The 23,915-nt window shown below is 46.1% G+C and overlaps 1 protein-coding gene across 13 annotated transcripts in view; it reads right to left on the minus strand.

The window, feature by feature from the left end:
* Positions 1-23,915, minus strand: part of FOXN3 (forkhead box N3) — a 409,030-nt gene that overhangs the window by 216,530 nt on the left and 168,585 nt on the right. For 12 of the 13 annotated variants that reach the window (XM_032624078.1, XM_032624086.1, XM_032624088.1 and 9 more), the window contains one exon: positions 20,753-21,309. In XM_032624078.1, coding sequence (XP_032479969.1) covers positions 20,753-21,295 — 543 coding nt within the window. In that variant the 5' untranslated portion in view covers positions 21,296-21,309. Of the gene's footprint in view, positions 1-20,752; positions 21,310-22,051; positions 22,120-23,915 lie in introns of all 13 variants that reach the window. The other variant, XM_032624083.1, reaches the window with a different exon arrangement.

Raw genomic sequence — 23,915 nt, forward strand, 5'->3', positions numbered from 1 at the left:
CAGCTGGTCATGGCCACAGAGGGGACACTGCCCTTTGGCCCACCACCAAAGAGGGATGGATAAGGAATAAGAAGGGTCTTTCCAACCACCCAATTTTATAAAATTATGGCTTTTTTTTTCTGTTTTGTAAACCATAAAAAATGCTGCACTGGGAATGTTTTCAGCCATATGTTTCAATAGCACTACACACACACACATATATATATATATGGTATATGTTTGAAAAGTAAGGAAAACTGTTACTTTAAGAAAATGATAAAGCCCTGAAATCCACTAATATATTTTTCAATCAGGAGACTATATTCAGGGATTTTCTCTAAGCTGCTTTTTTTTTTTTTTTAAAAAAAAAGAGGAACTCCCAACCCACAGAGCAGACAATTTGCTTTTTCTTCCAACTGACAAGCAGTATCATTCTGTATTAGATACTAGAGAATTCTTCTTATTGAATGTGCTTTTATTCTGGGGGTGGGGGGGGGAAGCCTAGTAGGAATAAAATACAAGGTATTGAAGAAAATAAAAACAGCACAAGGATGCACCAAAGTAACTGAATCCACTCGTATGACCCAAATCTCAGGCAACCCTTCTGAAGTCCTTGCTGTTCCCTGGTGATGCCATGAGAGGGGCTGTTACTTCCGTCCTCACATATGGGCGGGGAGACCCTCTTAGGAGGAGTCCAGATCCTCTCAAGAGCTCCTGCCCTTAGCACTTAGGAGGTAGTATCTCCAGAAAGTTCTCTTTCCAGATGCTAAGCTTAAGAGTGGGTCCAGCCCACCACAAGCCAGAGATGAAGAGGACTGGCATCTGTACAGGGAACTCTGTTTACTTACTTATGTCTGGTCTCCTGGGACCAGTTAAGGACGGCGAAAACTTTAGGAAAGAGAATCACCTTGAACCCAAGGAGCAGCCCGACTGCCCACGGCCAGTCCCAGACTGACCTCAGCTCTCGAGGATGGCCAGCGAGTCCTCCTTCTGGCAAAGCAGCCCGGGTTCAAGGGCACAACTGTTGCTCAGAAACAAAATGTTGTTCCACTGTGCAAACTGAAGACACTCGACAAAAGTGCCTTCGGATGCTCAGTAGAACTGAGGTCATGTACACACTGAGTCATCGGGAACAAAGTAGCCAATACATTAATAATTCTAAGGGGATGCAGCCAGGCCCTCCGTACCAAGAACCCATCTGACGTGACCATTTGGGGTTGTGCAAACTGAGTCTCGTGATTTCATGTCTCAGTCAAAAGGATTTTTCTGCTGACGAACACGGTACTCCAAACAAGAGTCGCTCCTTCCGAGTTCAAGGTTTAAACGGATCCTAAGAAATGTCAGGCAGGTACGGCACCTAGTTAAACCAATTCAAGACGCTTGCCAGGCAGCAAGGACCATCCTGTGGGTTCAATGCATCTAAGACCCTGCCATGGGCACAGGGGCACGTGAGTGGGCACCGGAGACAGACGCCCGGTGCAGGAGACAGCCCAGGACGGGGCGGGGAGCGCAGGAGGGCTTGGGGGAGGACTGAGCCAGGCCCACAAACACCTCATAGTAGGCAGAGATGAGCCTGCAAAGTCTCTGCTCTAACAAGGTACCTTCTGAAGAGGATGAGATGAGTGACATGAGTTGAAAACAGGCTGACATCTTTAAGGTTTTCACGTGTAAAGTTAAAAAGTTAAGCCCACCTCCTGCTCCATCACCGCATACTACCTCCACCTACTAGAAACACCGAGAAAAGCCTTTCAGAAAATGCTTCCATTCAGAGAAAAGAGGGGAGGTGAGAGAACGGAGGAAAAACAGAAGAGGAGCACATGGGCACTCATTACAATCCATTACTGATAAGAGAAAGTCCAAGTGCACGACCAACAAGCAACGGTCCCAGAAGAACGAACCCCAGCAGTTTGTGTCCCAGGCTGTCCGCTGGCAGCCTGTGAAGCAAATATGCCCGGAACCCTGTAAATTCCCCCCACTTGGTCGTCAAGACCCGTGGTCTCCTCATTCACCATCCAAACCAGAAGAGGAAAACAAACGGTTTGTCTCCTAACTTGGCTTCTTTTTCTTTAATGTGAATGAGGTCAGCTTTCGAATGTCCTCGAATAGGCAGCGTTAGGAGTGGGAGAAGCTCTAAGCTCTGGAGATGTGGGTTCCGGATCGGAATCCATCACCAGTCCCCGCTGTGGGTCTGCAAGCACCTCTCCAACCTCAGTTCCGTCCTCTGTGAAAGGACACAGTCCCGCTGTATGACTCCTAATTATGTTTGGCTAGGTTTTACTCTTAACATCATTAGTGTAAGCAGAAACTCACTGCTACTTCTTTTTGCTGCTGTGTTAGTTTCCCATGGCTGCTGTAAAAAGGTGCCACAAACTGGGTCCCTTAAAAATAACAGAAATTTGTTCTCTTGTAGTTCTGGCTTGAAGTCCAAAATCCAGGCATCAGCAGGGTTGGTTCTTTCTGGAAGTTCTGAAAGAAAATGTGGTCCATGCCTCTCTCCTAACTCCTGGTGTTGCCGGCAATCCTTGAGTTTCTTGACTTGTAGACACATCGCTCCGACCTCTGCCTCTGTCTTCACCCGGCATCCTTCCCTGTGTGTGTATCTCTCCTCTTCTCATACGGACACCAGTTATACGGGATTAAGGCCCACCCTGATCCTGTCTGTCCTCGTCTTAACTTGATTCCATCTGCAAAGACCCTATTTCCAAATAAGGTCACACTCACAGGTACCGAGGGTTAGGGATTCAACACGTCTTTCGGGGGGGACACAATTCAACGCACAATGCTTGCTTAGACAGGCAAATGAAGGGCACCATGAGAAATCCAAAAATGACACCGTGTGAAGAAGCTGCCATTTCTGAATAGGTGATCTGAAAACCTTCACGGCCGTCTCCGAGTGGCTGTCGATCAGCCACGGCCAGGTGACAGCCATAAGCAGGGCTCCTCACCAGACCCCATACCTCAGCACCGGGGCAAACAGATGGCTCAGACTGTGTACACCAAACACTCTGCACAGGGCAAAAAAAAAGACCAACTGGGAGTACATTTCAGAAAACTCAATCGTTGCTAAGAAAATAACCATCTGGCCATAAATTACGCCTGCACAGGCAGCAGGCTTGTCCAGAGGGAGGCAGGACAGACTCAGTGATGGCGACAGAGGGGCAAAAGTGAAGCGAGAGCCCAGAGGTGTGGCTTGTCCAGAGCAGGAAGTTGGGGAGAAAAGATGGAGATGAGCACAAGTGCCCATCACCGCCTCCGACATCACTGGGAGTTTATGAAATGTTTTTTTTTTTTTTTTCCCCGATACGCGGGCCTCTCACTGTTGTGGCCTCTCCCGCTGCGGAGCACAGGCTCCAGACGCACAGGCTCAGCGGCCATGGCTCACGGGCCCAGCCGCTCCGCGGCATGTGGGATCTTCCCAGACCGGGGCACGAACCCGTGTCCCCTGCATCGGCAGGCGGACTCTCAACCACTGCGTCACCAGGGAAGCCCCCCAATACAGTTTTGATTTCGGCACGAGAAAGGGCTTGCAGATTACACACATCCCAGGTCTGCTGCTCCCACATGGGAAGGGTCTTCCACAGAGCTAGCACCGTGAGGGCAGGGCTTCTTCCCAACACTTCCTCAAGCCCTTTGGAAATCACATTTATGCACAGCACTGCTGTGTAAGCTGCCACATCCGGCTCCTGTGCTTTGGGCAGAAGTGTTCTTTCTAGGCACACCGAGCTGACACTGGTGATCTGACACAGATCAGAACCTGTGACTGGGGGCCACATCCTGTATGTCTAACAAAAGCATGGAGGAGGGAGGATAAACAGTCCCCCGGCACAAGTGGTTTGGGAACCATGGATCTAGGCCAACTCGGCTTACAGGTGAATTACAACACACTGAATAAACACAGTGGGACCACAAGAGAAGGATTATTGAATCGAATGGAGAAATCTCAGGTTCAGAGAGATGCAGGCACTTGCCTAGGTCACAGAGCTGGCCAGTTGACCCAGTTAGCTCTAGAACCCAGAGACCCTAAACATCTAGCTCAGTGCTCTGTGCACCATCCAAGCTTTCTACTAACCCTCTCTATTCAACAGTTACCCTGTTCATCAACACATATAAAAGCCAAGCCGCAGGCACCCCTCCTTGCTCTCCCACAGCACCTTGTATGGAGGTCACACACCAAGTTGGGCATGAATTTCTTTATATGCTCATCTCCCCCACAAGACTAGAATCATCCTCGTTTTCCTGATGCCTAGCGCAAAGCCTGTTTGTAAGCACGAAATGCCCACTTGCTGAATGAATGAATGAGTTATCTGAAAGTTTCAGGCACCAAGACAGGAGTGGTAATGTCTTAATATTTCAGAGAAACAACTCCCTCAATATAAACTGGTCTCTAAGGAAGAAGGAAAAACTTTTCAAATATGTTAAAGAACCAGAGATAGGGGCTTCCCTGGTGGCGCAGTGGTTGAGAGTCCGCCTGCCGATGCAGGAGACGCGGGTTCGTGCCCCGGTCCGGGAGGATCCCACGTGCCGCGGAGCGGCTGGGCCCGTGAGCCATGGCCGCTGAGCCTGCGTATCCGGAGCCCGTGCTCCGCAATGGGAGAGGCCACAACAGTGAGAGGCCCGCATAATGCAAAAAAAAAAAAAAAAAAAAAAAAAAAGAACCAGAGATAATAACTGTAGAGTTAATCAAGACAAATACGTAAGTGGATCCTCCAACTGTCCTCTGGTTCCATTTGTCACTACTTCTGGGCATTCTGCATTCTCTACGCATAACACACGTATCAACAAACAGGTCCTATGCTCACCAGGAAAGATCTGGGTGGATTTCATCGATGGCTATAATACTAATGAGCAGGTAACTCAAAATAGTGCCTGTAAGACTTACTCAAAGCCTAAAATTCAAGGACATTCTGAGTAATTTATGAAACAAAAATGTGACAGGCTTGAGCATATTCTCAAAGGTCACAAACAAATGATGTTTTTTATTAAAAAAATTTACTACATTCAGTAACTCAAAATAAGACACATGAAGGAAAATAAATCCCATGTAAATGGCACAAGTTCGTGTCCATTTCCAATTAATCAGAGTCTTGAGGAAGGTGAAGCAAGGAGATGGTGCAGAGGAAAGAGCAGCCGACCTGGACTCTGCGCCCAGATACATGAGTTTCTAGTAAGTCACTCGCACTGTTTGGACCTCAGATTCTTCTACAAACCCCCACCATCTTCTAAAATCCCAGTAAAGAGATCTCTATCAAAGAATTTAAGGAACGGAAAGAACAAAGAAAATCTGCTGTGCTTTAACAAAAGTGGCAGACTCTTGGGTGTCATCCACAATTCAGCGATTTCCCAGGGTAGGGGTCAATTCTCCCGTATCGCCTGAACCCCCTCTTTAGCTACCAACTGTAAAACACTCCTTGGTCAGCACATTCGGTGCTAAGACTCTTTCCCTTTTGTTAATTCTTGACAAAAGGGTGGCGGCTCTTGGCCACGGAAGGTAGACAGAGGCCTTTATCTGGGCAAGCCCACAGTCTTACAGTGGACTGAAAAAAAAAATTGGAAGCAGTGTTCTTCCTAATTAAAGAAAGCTACTCATACAGGGTATACAAACCTTATTAACAGTAAATATTTGAGTGTTGAAAAAACCTAAACCTCAGTTTATCGTAAAGCACTTGAATTGGTGGCTTATGGCTTGTCCATTGTCTCATAAGGTATTTCAAGAATACCTACCATTGGGGCTTCCCTGGTGGTGCAGTGGTTGAGAGTCCGCCTGCCGATGCAGGGGACACGGGTTCGTGCCCCGGTCCGGGAGGATCCCACATGCCGCGGAGCGGCTGGGCCTGTGAGCCATGGCTGCTGAACCTGCGCATCCGGAGCCTGTGCTCCGCAACAGGAGAGGCCACAACAGGAGAGGCCACAACAGTGAAAAGCCCGCGTACCACAAAAAAAAAAAAGAGAAGAACTAGACAAAATATTTTGAAATGGAAAAAAAAAAAAGATTACCCACCATATACCAGGCACTCCCTGATTCCAGGGGGTGCAAAAGTAGATTCCATGTGGTCCCTGCCCTCAGCCTCAGTGTGGGGAGAGGAGTGAAGCGAGAACACCACAGGGACAGATACTAAGGGGATAATTACACTGCAAAATAAGTGCTGAAAAATAATGGGCAAAGTGGGGAACAAAAACTAAAATGGGCAGGGATGGCTTGGAGAAGGTTTGGAGGGGTGCAGGTCAGCTGGGTCTTCCAAGATGAGAATGCAGCGTCCAGAAGAGAAAAGAGGAGGAACAATCCAGGCAGAGGGGAACAGTGTACGCAAGTCAAAGTCTCAAAGTCGGCATTAGAGCACACGGCCTTCTGCAGGAACAGAGCCCAGAGATTCAGCAGAAGGACTGGAGTATCAGAATCACGACAGGAGAAGAGGATGAAACGGAAAGACAGCTTCCTTTAAATGATGAAGGGGAAAAAAGGAAGAGGAAGGAGCATAGATTAAAAAGAGATTGAAGAGATTTGAAGAGATACAGGTATCCCCTGCTTTTCGAAAGTTTGCTTTATGCCACTTCCCTTTTACAAAAGACCTATTTTAGTACTTGTTTCACTAACAGAAAGAAATCCAAAGCTCTTTGCTTTTACGAAAAAAGGCAAAAAGCGAAAAGAGCGTTCATTTTTTTGCAGCAAATACCCCAGCAGCAAGGGGGGGGGCCCCCACCAAGCTCCTTCCCCAGGAACCACACCCAGCATCTCAGCATCAAACCGCCACAGCTCTGAACTGTGTCTGTGTCTGTGCTTTACCCTAATTTACTTTGTGCATCCGTTAGCAAGATGTGTCCTACGAAAGGTCTCATTGGAACGCTCTATTTTCAGACAGTGGGGGGAAACCCTGTACGTCAACCAAATGTCACATGTGGACCTTCTTTGGATTCTAATTTGAAAAAAACCACTGCTAATTTTTTTTTTTTAAAACAGGCAATCAGATAAATTCTAAAACGGACTGGATTTTAGACATAGTAAAGAATCATGGTTCATTTGGTTTAGGAGTGATAATGGTTTCGTGGTGCGGGGCGGGTGTCTGTGTGTGTTTCAGAGTTCTTATGTATTAGAGATACATTCTGAAATATCTGTAGATACAACAATACACTGCCTGGGATTTGCTTTAAACAATGGGGGGGTGGGGGTGGCGTGAGAAGGGTCGGGGGAGGTCGGATGAAACAAGATAGGTCTCATGTTAATGACACATATGGTTTGTGGACTCCCATGACGGTTACATGGTACACTGAAGTCCATTATACTACAGTATTAACATCTTCCAGAATACAAAGTATAAGGAAGGCAGACTTTATAAGCCCAGCTGAAGAGTTTGATCTTGGTCCTCTAAGCGCTGCTTCTGAAAATTTCAGTGTAAAAAGGAAGCATTTGGGGAGTGTGCTTAAATGCAGATGCCCAGGCGGCACCACCAGAAATTCTCAGGAAGTCTGGGCTAAGGCTCAGGAATCTGCATTTCTAATAAACACTCTAGATCATTCTAGGTTGGTGGTCAGAGCCACACTCTGAGATCAACCACTCCAGGTAACAGGAGCCACTATAGGGCTGTGAATTAAATAAGCCCTCTGGCAGCCCTGTTTCGACGGACTTGAGGGGACACAGTAAAGTACCACCCAGCAAACAAGGAAGATCAGCAGTTGTAGGGTTAGAGAGGAAGGGACGGCCAGAGAGACTTGAAGGAGGCAGAATCAAGAGACATTTGTAACTGACTGGGTATGGAGTTGAAAAAGAGGGAAGCATCAGGGATGACCCCAAAGTGTCCACAAGGACCCCGTCTTATACCTCTGGGTCCCCCACAGCATCTAGCGCAATGCCCGCCACATTCCAAGGGCTCAAGGTAGTTGAATGAACAAAGGAATCAAAGAAATCACCAATTGGACCCTGTTTCCCATAGAACTAAAGGGTTAATATTACTGTGTTTACCTACAATGCCAAAGGGGGAAAGATGTTACCGCCTGAAACCAGAAGAGGGAAAGATCCACCCAGACACCAAAAAATGATTAAATCCACAGGGCAGTGCCGAGTGGGTGGGTCGCTCATTTCATTCCTCTATAAACTCTAGGAGTTCCAGAATGGTCAGGTCATTCATAGGAAGTGATGGCACCAACAAATAAAAGCAATGATCAGTGAAAACAGAATTCATTAAATAAAAATAAGAGCAAACACTTAAAATGAAAAATAAGTTGCAGAGTGTTTGTTGTTCATAAATCTGGCCCAAGTTAGTTAAATCTATTGAAAATCAGTCAGAGCTGGCCATGGTCTTTTTCTCCAGAAATCTCTGGGCAGCAGGAAGTTCTGCAGCAGAGGACAGGGCTGCTGCCAGAACCTTGAAGACATAAGCAAGAATCACTTGCCTCCAGCTTTGCATCTTTGTATATGCCCTGGGTTTGCTCAGAAATGTCTAAGGGCTCTCCCCTGCTTTAGGAGCAAAGTCTAGACTCCTTGGCGTGGCACTCAAGACCCCCAAAGTCCAGCTCAACTGACCTTTCCAAATCTATTTCCCTCTCTATCCCACAGGAGTCCTCTGCTTCAGGCAAAAGCAAAAGCCCCAGATCTTGGTTCAACACCTGGCTGGGTCACTTCACTGGCAAGCCAATGAATTTCTTTGAGCCTCAGTTTTCCCACTTATAAATAGAACATAGTATCTACTTTTACAGTTGTTGAAAAGCTACACGATCATGGATGCAAATGCCTCACACAATTACAAACAGCCCCCAACAAGACCTGTGAAAATGTCAGTTCCCGGCTTCAGATCCAGTCTTCCCCAAATGCATTCCCACCCCCGTGTCCAACCTAACCCTAATGACTCCCGTGACCTCCTATCTCCCTGTTACCAGCCCCAGTCCTGGCCACCCAGCTAATGAAATTCCATCTCCTCTCTGGGATTTCTCCCATGGCTCTGCTAACCCTCAGGGATCATTTTCTCCTTTGGATTCCCAAACCATGTAATTCTGGCCATTGGACAATCAATCCCTTGGCAATTAGCAAATGATACTTTCCTGGTCTCTTTTCATCTTTGCCCAGTCTACTCCACCAGAGTTTCATAATCTCTTTGTATCTCCAGTCCCTGGCATGAAGTAATTACATTTTTCCCCCATTTTGAACATCTCAATGTGATGACAGGGGCTGGTAGACAATGGTTATTATTATTAGCAAGAACCATTACCCAATCTCTTGTTCTTGAAAATCAGGACAACTTGTGTTGGATAGATGACATTTACTCCTGTCTGGAACAGGGGGCTAGAGTTCATCATTTTTGGTAATCAATCAACCCTGTGATTACAGGCAATTTGAGGGCAGCTGGCAGGAAAAAGTAGCCACCAAAGAAAAACTTTGCTAGTTTGAGAACCACCAGCCCCAAATCTACAGAAATGAAACGCGAGAAAGATGAAGTCATCACAGAGACCATTAATGAAGGGAGGCTCAAGACAGTCCTCGAATTCTTGGTGTGAAAATCTCCATTATCTGTTGGAGAGACACTGAGGGGACACAAAGGGAAGCGGAAATCACAAAATACTTCAGAGTTATTTATTATTTTTCTTTGCATTATTAAAATGTTTCCAAAGACCAAAGGCTTTCCAGACAAGTTTTTGTTGCAGGCATGTTTCAAGCCCAAGCCCAGTCCCCACCCCAGAAGAAGCGATGGTCCCAGCAGCTGCCTTGATCCAGGGGACCCTGCCCATGTTGTGACCAGGGCTGAACATCTGATTCAGGGAGGACAAGTCTGTGACTCTGAAACGATGACAAGGACACTGCACAGAGACGACGGGCACTGGGGCTATCACATCGCAAGGGGTGGCGTCAACACGCCACCTCATCAAGCCAGTGGTGTGAGGAAGCGGAAATCAAGAGCCACACGGGGGAAGCCAGGCTACTAAGAGGAGACTGGAACGGATCCCCAGAGAAAGGCAGGGAGGAGCATCCGCGTGGCCACGGAGGGACAGAGGGAGCAGTTCCAATCGCCATGGACCCCAGATGTGCTTTACCGCTTGTCACCACTGGTCCATGGGACTATTATGTCCTTGGGAGGACTACTCTTCTACTTAAGGCAACTTGAGTGACTTTGTTTTCCTTGCAACCAAATGCACCCTGACAAGGACATTCTACGTAAATGAAACTAAATAAATTCCACCAGGAGATCCCTCTTAGAATCTATTTCAACTGACAGCAACTACTTTTGTCTGATTTATTACCTGGGTAAGCCCTTCCTCCTGGAAGCGGGAGGGGCAGCGATCTCTTTTAAAGCAGGACTGATTTTACACTAGCAGGGCCAGCGTGTGCAGCCCTACAAATACAGAGCCCTACACGATACATCGAAACTAGTTTGGTCAGCTTATCCATTCCCGGAAAGCAGGGGAGCCACCACATCAGCAACTCCGTTGCTAAGGCAACTGCTTACTTACCATATCAAATGCAAACTCGTTGCTATGGAGACACATATACAAGAAAAATTCCTCTCTCCAGCCAGAGACCAGATGGCAGGGAACTCGCCAAAGCCATGGGTTAGGGGGCTCTACTAAATGGGATGTTTAGTGGAGTACATTTTTCTCATCATATCAGAGATGCCACTGGCCCTGAACACATTTAGAAGTTATACCCCTGTTACAAGGAGCAAAAATTGTTCTCTTCTGCCTACAAAACTACAGGCAGTAACTACCATAACTACAAATAAGTTATTTTTGAAATAATTCGGAGTTTCTCCCTCTAAATATAAACCGCTTTTGTTTTTATTCGCCATGTTGAATATACCCCAAAATGAATTTTCTTGTCAAACACTAATGGAAATATAATTTCCTACAGAACTAAAAGAGAGGTCTGATTTCAGCTCCTCTCTGATGGAGAGGTAATCCAGAAATCCTCTTTAGTTTCCACCAAATAAACGCTAATGCGTCCCGGATTTGTAACTCTACTCCGACTTCTCTAGTGAGCTTGAAACTCACATATCAAACTTCCAACATGATAGCCCCACCTAGATGCTCAAAAGTCATCTCAAATTTAACATGGCCAAAACAGTATTTTTTGCTCTGACCCCCATCTCACTTCCCAACCCACGTTTGCACATACACCTACATCTGCAAATCCCAATCCTGGTCTAAGCCAGCATCATTTCCATCATCTCTAACCTGTACCACAGGAACAAGCCCCAAACAGATGTCCCCCCTCCAGTCCCTTTAAACACCTCATTCTCCCCTCACTGACACACTTCCTACAGGCCTTCTTTCTGTTGCTTGTACATTTCAAGCCACTGCCACCTCAGGGCCTTTGCACATGCTGTTCTCTCTGCCCCAAGTTTTTGCTCGGCTGCATCCCTCTTGCCATTCAAGGCGTGTCCCAGTCAGCTCCTCCAGGTAGCCTGCCTCTCTCCTCCCCACCCCTCTCTGGTACATTATCCCATTTTACTGTCTTCATTGCATGTATCATCATCTAATACAGTACCTATGTGTCCATATATGGATCTACTGTTTAACACGTGCCTCCTTGTCACCCTCCCTGTCCCCACCCCATGGATGGTCCAGGAGAAATGTGAGGGACCATCGCAGGTCACCACTGTATCCCCAGCACCCAGAACAGCGCCTGGCCCTCCACAAACACATGTGGCACAGATGAACCACTGCTGAAAATACTTCTACGACGAAGTAGAAGTACTTCTACTTCTTTTTGTAAGTGAGGAGTCTATTTTTTACTTTAAGGCTTCCGGAGGGTCTCAGAACTGTGGCTGCGAATGCAGGCTCTCACTTTACATGACTGCATCTAGGGAAGATTCTAGAAGGAACTCAGCATTCCGTGAAGTATTCCGGGAGTACTTAGCGTGACTCTGCACCCCAGCTCTGTGCCACACTGCCTGTCCTCTGGTGCCAGGAGACTGGATTTTCTTCTCCTTCCACGACAGCCATGATTGGAGTCAGTGCTCACCTGACTTGGCCTTTTCTTCTAAAAACAAAGTACGTATGTACAAGTGTTCTGCTCGCTGACTGTTTTCTATCTAATGACATCAGTTAAATCATTTATGGGTCCTGTCCCTCAAGGATGACAGTCACCACTTTCTATGAGGCCCTTCACAGAGCTCCAATAAGTGGAAGGCAACACTGACCTTGACCTCACTGGGCCCAGAGGGGACCCCGCACAAACCCTGTGGGGACAAAAGGAGGAAAAGGAAGGGTAATTGGAGAGCCTGTTCCCCTGAGAAGCAGCACAGTCCCTCTGCCAGTATTTACTGGTCTCCTGCTGAGTTCACAAGCAAAGGTACTCAAACAGCACGCGTGCACACACACACAGACACATACACACACACGTAAATCAAAGACTTCATTCTCTTCTTGGAACTGTCAGTAACCTCGCACAGCAAACCATCAAGTTATTATTAAAAGGACTACTTCACGTTCCTCCCTATCTTCAACCATATATTTCCCTTGCTTTTCTTCTTATCACACCTGCCACAGACTACATCTTCACCTCTATCAAGCTATTGCTTTTGAAGATATTAAATGCAATTTAACCAGAATATCTGGAAGCAAAATGCTGATTAACTGGAATATTTGAAAAACGGGTCATCATCTCTGCTTTAAGTTACAAGAGCAATTTAAATTTCCCCCTTTAGCATCCTAGCTCCCCACCAATTCTTCATACTCATTTACATAACCTCTCCGACCACCCATTTCTCTCTTTCCTTTTCTCTGATACTGTTCCAACACATCCCTTGGGTCCAGCAACATGCATCTCCTAGACCGCCTAGACTTCTGTGACAGAAAATCTCAGGCTTGCTTAGTAAGAGAACCAGCATTTTATTTGCGATTGCAATGGGCTCAGCTAAAAGACTACATTCCCCAGCCTTCTTTGCTGCCAAGAGGGGTCATGTGGCCAGGTGCTAGCCAATAAGATGAAAGCAGAGTGGGGGGGGGGGCTGTTTCTGGAAAAGCTCCTTAAAATTGGTAACTCAATGGAACCCCTTTTTGTCCTTCCCTGCATACCCCTTTCTGCTTCCTAAAATGAGAACAAGCTAGCAGATGCCATCTTGGACCATAAGAAGACTTTGAGAATGGAAACCAGCAGTGCATTAAGCACAGTAGAGCAGAAAGATAAACGGAATGTTGATCTCTGTCCAATACCTCAAGACTTACTTTATGTGACAAAGCAATGCACTTCTAGCTTAATTCACTGTTATTTGGAGTTTCTATTTATAATAGAAACAGTCAAACCTCATCCTAACTACTCTATTCTTGGAGGTCTTATGTTCATTCATGCTTTGTTAACAATTTATTCAAGTGCCCCCTGCCCTGCCCCCCGCTAAGGAATATTCAAAACTTGTCCGTTACTGTCTTTTATCTCAGCTCCAAGTGCCCCTCGTTGGGGAGGGGAAGCCTCCTTGACTGACCTCAATGACACCAATCACTTACTGATCTGGTACACTTCTCATACCTGTGACGGTTTACTCTTCTTTATTTATATTTTTATAATGTCTCCTATTTCACTGGAATGTAAACTCCTAAAAGGCAAGAACCAAATCTCGTTTTCAATTTTAACCTTTGATATCACCAAACAATTCTATTGAATAAAGTAACTAATAAGCAGAAGGTGCTCGAAGCCCCTGAAATTATAGGCAATGAGATGCTGATGTCCTACTAACAGGGAGGCATTCCACAGGAGCGGCGGGATGCAATTCCTACTGTCTGAAAACTTTAAGCCGGTGTTGAAGCAAATGTAGCCAAGATAAATTCTTACAGGGCTGGTTGGATGTATTCATTGAGAGAAGCAGCAAAAAAGTTAAAAGCGACAAGGGTGGAGAACAAGAATTAAACATTTTAAGGGGTCCACGAATCCCATATCTACAAACAAAAGACCAGCCTAACAAACACAGTGTCATCGAAATGAACATTACATTAGCTTTTAAATATATCATCATCTGTTTCAAGTGCAAAAATGTCCACTGGGAAGGAGACAGAATTTTCTAAAAAATCTACAATCTGCCATCATATTGCTAAAGCTTAAGAGCATTAAGATGGCCAAGGGCTCCATGAGAGGATACCGATTAATCCCAACAACCCATCACTATTTGTGAAAGAAGCGAAACACATGACTTTCAAATAGGAGATCGGTGTGCCAACTTCCTATATTATTTAGCACAGAGAATTATCCTGCAGCTAAAGTGATTTCAAAGGGAAATCCTAGAGCCTCTTCAGCTCAACAGGGGAGGTTCTGAGAATAATTTCTTGCTGGTGGCATATCCAGCCAGTACATCAATGAAGAAGCATCTCATAGACCTACCTAGGGACTACCAAGCCCTACTTTGCAAAATGATACTGGACAGATACATTAATGGGGCCCTGTGATGCCAAAGAACCAAGCTTTCCAGAACACGTGTATAGACCCTCATCAAGGTCAACAGCAGGGGAGTCACTGTGGGGACTAGAAAAGCAGGGTATCCTTGAAATGGAAGGGCCAGAAAAGCAATGATGTGAGAAACCAGAAACATAAGTAAAAGGGGGAGAGAGAGCTGAAAGAAGGGCTTCTGCTGGTGAATTCCGTTAGCTAGAAGGAATTTCTGCAGGTGGGGCTCACTGGACCACGAAGTCTTTCTAGGCCATGGCCACATACATTCAATCTTGCACCCTTTTAGCACTTCGTATAGTTAAGTATAGTACGTACTGAGCACAACAGGTGCTTTAAAAAGTTTGTCGAATGAATGAATGAGCAATGAACAGCTGGAAAGAGCAAGACAACAGAAATGTCCCCCCAGCCAAAGCATCTATGCCTGGAAGAATCAAGACAGAGCAGCGCCTGGAAGGAACAAATGGGCAAGATTGGTGGGGCAGTGTGGCCGAAGGCAGTACATAGATTTTTTGGCCTCACTGAGGATGCTGGTATGAAGTGCTTCCTATTCCAGGGCCTCTGACATGGGGGTATGTTTATTTCAGGGCCCCCAGAGACGGCCTGAAAGGCTGGTAACGTCTCAGCCTTCCAAGGGTACACAGCCTATAGCACAGACAATAGAAAGCAGCCTGGCAGGGAGTGGGCGCTGGTGAGAAAGAGGCTGTGTTCCTACTGCTGTCCAGGGCAGCGCCAGCACAGGGACAAACAGGACTGTCACTTGCCCCAGAGGCCATGGAAGAATCTTATACACTTCATCTCATTTTTGCATGTCCTACCATCCAACATTACACTGATTTTTAGTAATTTACTCATCAGGACAGAACTGCACAGTTTTTCAAAGAGCATCATTTATCCCCACCCCCCCAAAAATAATAACAGTAGTAGTTAAGGGCTTTCTTCTTCCTAAAATGACCATCACAGGTATGGGGGCTATTTCATGGGAAAGGGAAATGCTGTGGTTGCACCCCCAAGAGGAGGGAATGAGAGCAACTGTGATATGGGGGTGTTGCCATATAAGAGGTGCTCCATTTTCAAAACTGCCTTTGAAAAAGAATTTCATCCACCAGGATGGAAAAGCAAACATCAAGGGGGCTGGGAATTAGAGGGAGACTGGTATAAACAGTGTCTATGCAGGGAGAAGGGGCTTTGAACTTGGGCCAGACCTCAGTGGAGGGGACCTGGGAGGCAGGGGGCCTGGGAAGAGCCTGGAAAACAGGGAGCTGGAGGGCCATGATAGGCTTCGTGCAAACGCCGACACCCTTCCAGGTGCTTGACAAGGACAGAGCTTGGCCCCATCCTGACAGCACAAAAATATTCTCTATATTTACCTTTCTCTATCCTGTGCCCGCAGAGTAAATTCTGAGTTTATCTGGGTTATTTTAATTCCCCTATAACTCATGATCATAGGCTACTTTGAGGAAGTACATAGAGATCATCTACAGCAGCGTCTACACTGAGAAAGGGTGCTCAGGCACCAGAGTTAATTTCAGCACATGCCCTTTAGATTTGCAGGGAATTCCTATTGTGCTACTTACTAGCTGCGTGACCTCCAGCGAGTTGCTCAACCACTCTGAGCTTAACTCATCATCTATTTTAAGAATGAAACTAGGGCCTACCTCATAGGGTTGTAGTGAGAAAGAAATGATATATTGGGAAAGCACAAAGAAAGTGTTCCATAGTAAGTCCACTACTGTTATTATAAAACACCAGTGGTTCTGCACCTTTCCAGGGTCAGAGGTCCCATTAAGAACCTAAAAACTGATCAAACAAAATCTTGAGATCCTCTAGGAAAATGCATAGTCACGTGACATGTTATCAATAATTTCAGGCTGTCTGCAAAGCCTCTCACATTCACAGAGCCCAAATTAAGAAGCTTCAGGTAACAATAAACTCTTGCTTCTACAGCTGAGAAAACTGAGGCCCAAGACAGCCATGTATCTCCAGCATCAAAACTAGAACCAGGTATCTTGGCTTCCAATCCAGGCCTCTTTCAACCAAGACAAGCTGCTTATATTTACAAGCTAAAACTGTACTTCAAGCACTCGGCCCTGTTTATAATAAACATATTTCTGTACACTGTTTCCTTTATAAACCCTGTTATGACAACAATGTGTTTTGTTAAACTGTCAAGAGGGGAAGTAAAGAAAAAGCAGAGGAACACACACCCCTGAGCCATTATAATCCAGTTTATAAAAAAATTAAAAGTACACTTTACTTCTCACTTACAAATACTCGGAGAGGTTAGTACATGCTAATCTTATGGTTCCAACTAAGAACTGTATTTAGGAAATAACAAAACTTAATCCCAGACTTTGGACCTCAATCTTGATTGATGTGGGCAAAGGGCATCCATAGATGAAACCGTAAGATGAAAGGCTTACGGGGACTTTGCAGAGGAAGCAGCCGACTCTACATGAACCCACAACACAAGCGCAGCATCCCCAGGAGTGGGTCAACCAGCCTTCCTGATGCGAGGAGGCACAAGACTCGTCTATAAAGTATTCCTGAGGGAAAACAAGTCGGAATGTGATCTAGCCTTTTAGCACTTACTTCCATTTCACAGAATATATGTACGAGGGGACAGAGGAACAAGCTTAATGAAACCCCAATGAAGCAGAGATATTACGTGGAAGGGTCTATTTGACAAGGAAGGGGCAGGGGTCTGCCGTGGATGGAAACAGGCTGAAGAAACAAAGCCAAATGCAATGTGTAAACAATGTTTGGATCCTTATTCAAACAAACATTTTGTAAGCCATCCAGGATATCTGAACACAGATCTGCCTTTAGGTGATACCAAAGGACTGTTCACTTTATCAGAGGTAACACTGGCATTGTGGTTATGGAAACCGTTCTTACGCACACAAATATGTTGGGATAAAATGACATGAGGGCTAGGATTTGCTTCAAAATACTTAAGCAACAGCAAAAAAAAAGAGAAAAGAAAAAATGAACGAAGTAAGAGAGGCAAGCCCTTGTTAACTACTAGATCTGGTGTGGGCAGTGATGGTGGTTATACAGAGTCACTGTACTACTATGTGCAGTCACTACCACAGTGACTGATTCTCTCTACTGTATATGCTTGAAATTTTCCATGACTGGAATAAAAATAAAAACAAAAACAAAACAAAAAAAACCGCTATCTTTCAAAGTCCTATTAGAGATAAAACAGGAAGAAAAGAAAAAAAAAAAACAAACCTCTATTCTCACCTAACTTACCCATTCATGAGAATATGTCCTTGACGAAATCTCAGCGCTGGAAAGAACCCAAAAGGGGATCTAGTTCAGGGATTCCCAAATCTGGCTGTAAGTCAGAAATACCTACGAAGCTTATCAGAATTTCAGTCTTCCCCAGCCCACCTCAAACCCACTGAATCAGAGTCTCCAGGAAGGGGCCGAGAAGTGGCGGTTGTGCGTAAGTGCCGCAGGTGATTCTGGTGCCACCCAGGTTGCTCCCTCTCCAGCACCCCAGCCCAGCAGCTGTGCAGCAGGGGACTGTCCCAAGCCCCCAGGGACAAGGATCACACCACATTCTGCACTCTCATGCTTATGCCACGTTTAAAACCGTGTCCCACACTTTTAAAAAGAAAACAAAAAGCGAAATGGCTAACTCTGCAAACGCAGCTCGAAAGGCTTCCCCTGGCATCTTTCTCACCAACATTTGGGCACATTTAGTCACTGTGTTACAGCAGAACCTCAGCACGGGAGCTACAGCCAAGTAAAATCCTCTGGGAAAACATGAGCTTACCTGAGAGCCCGAGGAGCTTCCCCTGGGCAGAGTGTGAGGGAAATGCCTTTGCCTTACTCAGCTGGCCACCGGAGAAAACCACAAATGCAGGGGTCGAGACCAGTGCCTGAGGGTACCCGGGAGTCTGCCCCGAGAGCAGCTGGCCCCAGGGTTATCCGAGGAAAGAGGAGTAAAATGGGGAGCTCACACACCTTGCTTTGTTCTCACAGCATCACAAACCCCCCCCGGAACAAACTCCCAGCCACAAAAGTGACTGGCATCTGATCAGAAGCATGTTAACACAGGTCGGTACGCCCAGGAAGCCAGAACTCAACATTTCACAAGATAAACAAACTCAAGCCCTTCAAACCGTTCCCTTTCTACAGGCGCTATTTGCAGAATGACAACCATCACCCCAGGAAAACACGACTCCCAGAGCGGGGCAGGGGGGTGCAAGGGAGTGACGGCGCTCCTGCCAGGGTGCCATCCAACGCCCGCCTGTCACTCCCCAGGCTGATGAATAATACTCCCGAGTCTCTCTGCATACTTTGGAGCTGGTCTTGTTTAACATTTCAGAGTGTGCATTTGCTAAATTACTATAATGTGCCCCAGCGTGATGACAAACACGCCGACCCTGGCATGTGGTAACTTGCAGAATCATTTCACACCAACTTAAAGCCTTGATCATTGCTTCATCAGGGACGTGCTGCTCTGGCGGACCTGACAGCCCTTTCTTCTCTACCTTCTAACCCTGGAATTGCTTCCCAAGATTTTCCCTTTCTTGAGGACCCACCCATCTGGAAGTTTTTAAGACCACAGACTTGGTTCTTTACAGAGGAGTGACGAATTTTCTCTAAGTTCAAGGAATGATCTTAAAACCCTCAGCAGAGCCAAGTCCGGAGGTCGGTCTTAGGATGCCCAGGCTCGGATGCAGAGGGGAGGAGAGCAAGTGACGGACACCTGGGGACGACAGCAGTGCCCCGCGATTGTTACAGTTACATAAAAATAAGTACGTAACCGGGAAGGCAGGGCCCAGAGCACTCAGGAGTGTTCACACTTGTACGCTGGATCCAGGCACCACCTGCACCCACGATCAGCGGCAAAGCTCCGCAGTCTCCACATCTTTCCTCTTCCTGGCAATACCCCCCTCAAACCCTGCATGCCCACACTCCATCTTTTTTTTTTTTTTTGCGGTACGCGGGCCTCTCACTCTTGTGGCCTTTCCCGTTGCGGAGCACAGGCTCCGGACGCGCAGGCCCAGCGGCCATGGCTCACGGGCCCAGCCGCTCCGCGGCGTGTGGGATCTTCCCGGACCGGGGCACGAACCCGCGTCCCCTGCATCGGCAGGCGGACTCTCAACCACTGCGCCACCAGGGAAGCCCCCACGCTCCATCTTAACATAAACTCTGGGTGAACAGCATCTGCAGACAAACGTGTCCAGTGGCAGCAAGGAAAAATAGGGCTTCACCACTGCCACAGTCGTAGTCTTCCAGGCCAAGGACAAGTAGAATCTTCTCAGGCTCAAGATTCAACCGGAAGCACATACCTGTTCCTGGAAAGAAAGAAGTGAAAGGCCCCAACCCTGCACAGCTGCTGAGCCCACTCCAGAGGGGTCCTGAGACCGAACCTGAACTTTAAAAAGGATGGAAAGCAGACCGCCAGCTCCACACCACAGCACCACTAACACGGAAACCAAAACCGTGAGAATAGGGCAACACGAAAACTTTGTGGAGAGTACGTTTTCTGGCAAGTTATTTTAACTGTGGCTACGTTACTTTTCAGAACCCCAAGCTAGGTCACAATTTTGATTTCCAGCTCTAACAGTCAATCCTATTTCTACCATACCTATTGTGTTCCTTACAAGAAAAAGAAAGCAAATTATTAAAACTGTCTTCCTTTAGTGAACCACGAAGCTGGAGCTTTAAGGGCTTGAAAGTCAAAATTCCACCTTCCGAAAGTCAGTCTTAACCTCAGCCCACCTTCCATACTCAGAGGGAGTTTCAAAGTTGCCAAACACTTTGTAGACACCCGATTTCAAGAGAGTCACCTGGGCAATTCGTGTCTTTGGTCTTGGAGTATAGAAGGATGCCCAAATCACCCCCCGCAACGTCCACCACTGTCCATTTATTCCAGAATCCTGGACCAGCTGCCTTTCTCCAAGTTAATATTCAGAACGAAAATAGATGCCATTTTTTTCTAGCCCTCAGTGGCAACTTTCCTCAAATACACACACACACAGAGACACACACACACACAGACATCTCTATATATGTATGTATGTATATATACACACACACCTCATGGTTCATGGCTGCTATCAGAATACAGACCTTTGTTTGGTGTCCAAAACCAAAGGGGGACCCACCCACCGGCTCTGAAGGACAATGATACTCAGAATCAGTCAAGTCTGTAAACCACCGTTTTGTAACCATGTTCCCCAGTGGGAAACCCTCAATCTGGCTTTAGAAACACCGAACACAGGAAAAGGAAGTTCTTGACAATTATCTAAATGAATGAAATGAGATAGAATTACCCGCGTTTATAACTGCTACTTCCCTGTGGTGAATTTACATTCCTGAACATTTTTTATTAGTGGAGAAACAGGAAACATTTCAAAAAGAAAAACGTGAGTTCCAGACCCAGAGGCTTACCTGACTCCTCTCTTTGTCCACTTTCTTAAAACACTTATTCAAGGACAAATTATGTCTCACTGAGTTTTTCCACCCAGTAGGTGCGTTTGCAAAATACGGAAAATGTTCCAAGATCCAGTTGTAGATATCCTTTACCGGCAGGCGCTTGGTTGGAGAGTCCTCGATGGCCATAAATATGAGGCAGCTGAAGGAGTAGGGGGGCTTGCAGTTGGGGTTCTGCCTGGCATCGTAGGGCATGTCGGAGTGGGCAGGGGATGGGGGCGTGTCATCGTCCAGGTCCTGGACGGGGCTGACACTCCGCAGGACAGAGTCCCCGAAGCTCTTCAGCAGGTTCTTGCTCTCGTGCAGCCAGTTCAGGTTGGTCAGCTCTTCATCTTCCATGGCCCCCTCTTCTAATCGGATGTCAGGCAGAGAAAAGTCGAGGTCATCGTCTTCCTGAAGGGCCTTGGAGAAACCGCTGTCCCGGTAACACTGACTCAGCCCACTGGAGACACTAATTCCTGAGCTTTCTGGCTTCTTACTGGGAGGCATGACTGGACCCATTTACGTGAAGGCTCCTGGGAAACACACGACAGAGAGAAGACGAGGCGGTGAAACCCAAAACAGAGAGGCAGCCATGCCCTCCCTAATGATTATGCCCCCCTCCCACCCCTGCCACCTCTGTGGACCCCCTACCACTTAGGGACATCCCCTCACAGCTCCCACACTGAGTGACATTAACCGACATTCCACCACCCAGAGACGCCCGATTAACTAGTAAATTCGGTCTACCACGCACATGGCACAAGGACCTGTTACCCCTTAGGTACAAGACAGGAAATGTTCACAGCACCTTTAATGTACACATGCCAAGAAAAGAATGGGAGGGGGAGGGGTGGATTGGGAGTTTGGGATTAGCAGATGCAAACCATGATATACAGAATGGATACGCCTACTGTGTAGCACAGGGAACTATATTCAATATCCTATGATAAACCGCAACGAAAAAGAATATATATATGTATAAAATCACTTTGCTGTACACCAGAAACTAGCACAACATTGTAAATCAACTATACTTCAATTAAAAAAAAAAAGGGAAATCCCACAATACCTTCTTCCTGATCTATGAAGACTCTCACTGTGACCCCGAAAAAATCAGTTATTGCCTGCTGCCTCCGTTTACCTATTATACATGAATATGTATACATTCTTTCGAGCTGCACAGTAAACACCACAAAATAAGTGCGACCACAGCCCATGTCACTTTGGGTGACAGGTCTCACTGTTTATCTTTCTCAAAAAAAAAAAAGGACATACCTATAAGTTTAAGGCCAGTTGGCTCAGAGTAAGTTCAGCTCTTTCCATACAAAGACCGCTGCAACTGCCTAGGAATCAAAACCATGGCTATGATGAGCATCAATTTGGTAATGTTTTATTTGATTTTTTTTTCCTTCTTTCTCCACAAGACATAACCTAAAACTGAAACTTTAACATTTGGCAAGTCTAAAGAGCAATGCCAAGGAATTCTGTGGATTCAAACTGGAGGAGGAAGTACCTTTAATTTCTTTGGGACACTACAATCTGAACAAAAAAGTGAGTAACGTCAGACACCACACAAATACATGGGAATGTGAAGATAAGCCATTAACTGAAGTTAAAATCGGTGAAAAAATTCAGGAGAGCAACCACGAGCTTCAAGACAGGAAGGCAAATCCAACAAAAACTGCTACAGGATTCTACTCTACCCCTCCCCCATTGTTATCAATGACCTAGAACAGGGAGTAAAATATCTGATGAGGAAAGACAATGGGGGAGGTGACACGTCCACAAAAAGAATGACCCCGACAGATACAAGGCACATTCAACCCTGAAGCACTCAATGTGAGATGGAAAGAACAGTAAGATAATGAAAGAGGTCTCCCACTCTCCATCTACAGTGCTCAGACAATGCGCTTGGTGTCTGTTTTATCCTCCACCCCACCCCTGAGTAAGAAGATCAAGCAGTCTATCTAGAAAAAAGAATGAACACATCAAGAGCAAAGACATGATCATTCTAAGGCTCAAAATGCCCACTGATAACATGCCCAAAATAACTGCCACTTCAGCTAGGGAAGCTCTAGAATGAGATTCTAGAAAGCATAATGTGGGGCACTGAACAGCTAGTCAAAGGTGCCTGAGAATGGTAGCAGGCCCCCTCCCCAGAAGTGGACAAACAGAACCTACAGACCGAAGGCCTGAGGGGGAGCTCTCTGGAGCTGCTGGTAGATGTCCAACGCTAAGGACAGAAAACATCCACAGAGACCAAAGTCCCATGGAAGCAGGGCAGTTCAGATACCTACCTCGAGTTCATCCACAGGGAATATTTTTTCATCAAAAAAGGAGGCTAACCTGAGTAGTACAGGACACATTTTCAAGAATAATCTAGTATCTTAAATTAGGGGGTAAGACGGAGACCAGCCTGATTCTTTTACCTTCTTTACGAACAAGTCAAAATTAGGCTTGTCTCTCTCAAAGTTTCGACGTACCTCCATCAAAAAACCTAATTTTCTGATAACCAGGAATATCCACATGGTCGAGTACAAAAGAGAACAACGACCCAGCCACTGAAGTCAACTTTAGCTCCAGAGGAAAGTTTTATGTCTCCTGAGCTTCCAAACAGGAAAATTATATCATGGCTGACAGTAAAGTAATTTAATTGCACTGTTGCTATGACAACATGCTGCTCTCTTTCTTTTTAATTTGCTTATTTGTCAGTAGCTTCCTAAAGGAACCAACACGCTATTCTCCACGTTTTCTTTTGTTTTAAACAAACATTGCCAGCTATACGGTTTTATTAGAAAAACAGCACTGTCAAGAAAAGAGGGTTACCGGGGCCCAGCACCCTTGGATCATTTGTCTGCTTTGTGTTTCTGAGCCCCCCGTGTTCTCCAACTGTTAACTACATCCCTATAAATCCCGCATTTTATAGCAACGGTCTCAAGAGCTGCTGATCACTACAGTTCCATTTTAAAAAAACAGTTCCCAGAAACCACAGCTGAGGAGTTTTCCATTATTATACTCTAACTACATAATTCACCAAATCTTTCTTTCCTCCTATTTTAGAGGGGGGGAAAAAAAAAGAATCCGGATCATGTGAGTCTGCAGTTAAGCAAACATTTTTAATCTGCTGCCAATAAGGTTG

This window comes from Phocoena sinus, chromosome 2 (genome assembly GCF_008692025.1).
Source record: "Phocoena sinus isolate mPhoSin1 chromosome 2, mPhoSin1.pri, whole genome shotgun sequence".
In the NCBI taxonomy this organism is placed as follows: Eukaryota; Metazoa; Chordata; class Mammalia; order Artiodactyla; family Phocoenidae; genus Phocoena; species Phocoena sinus.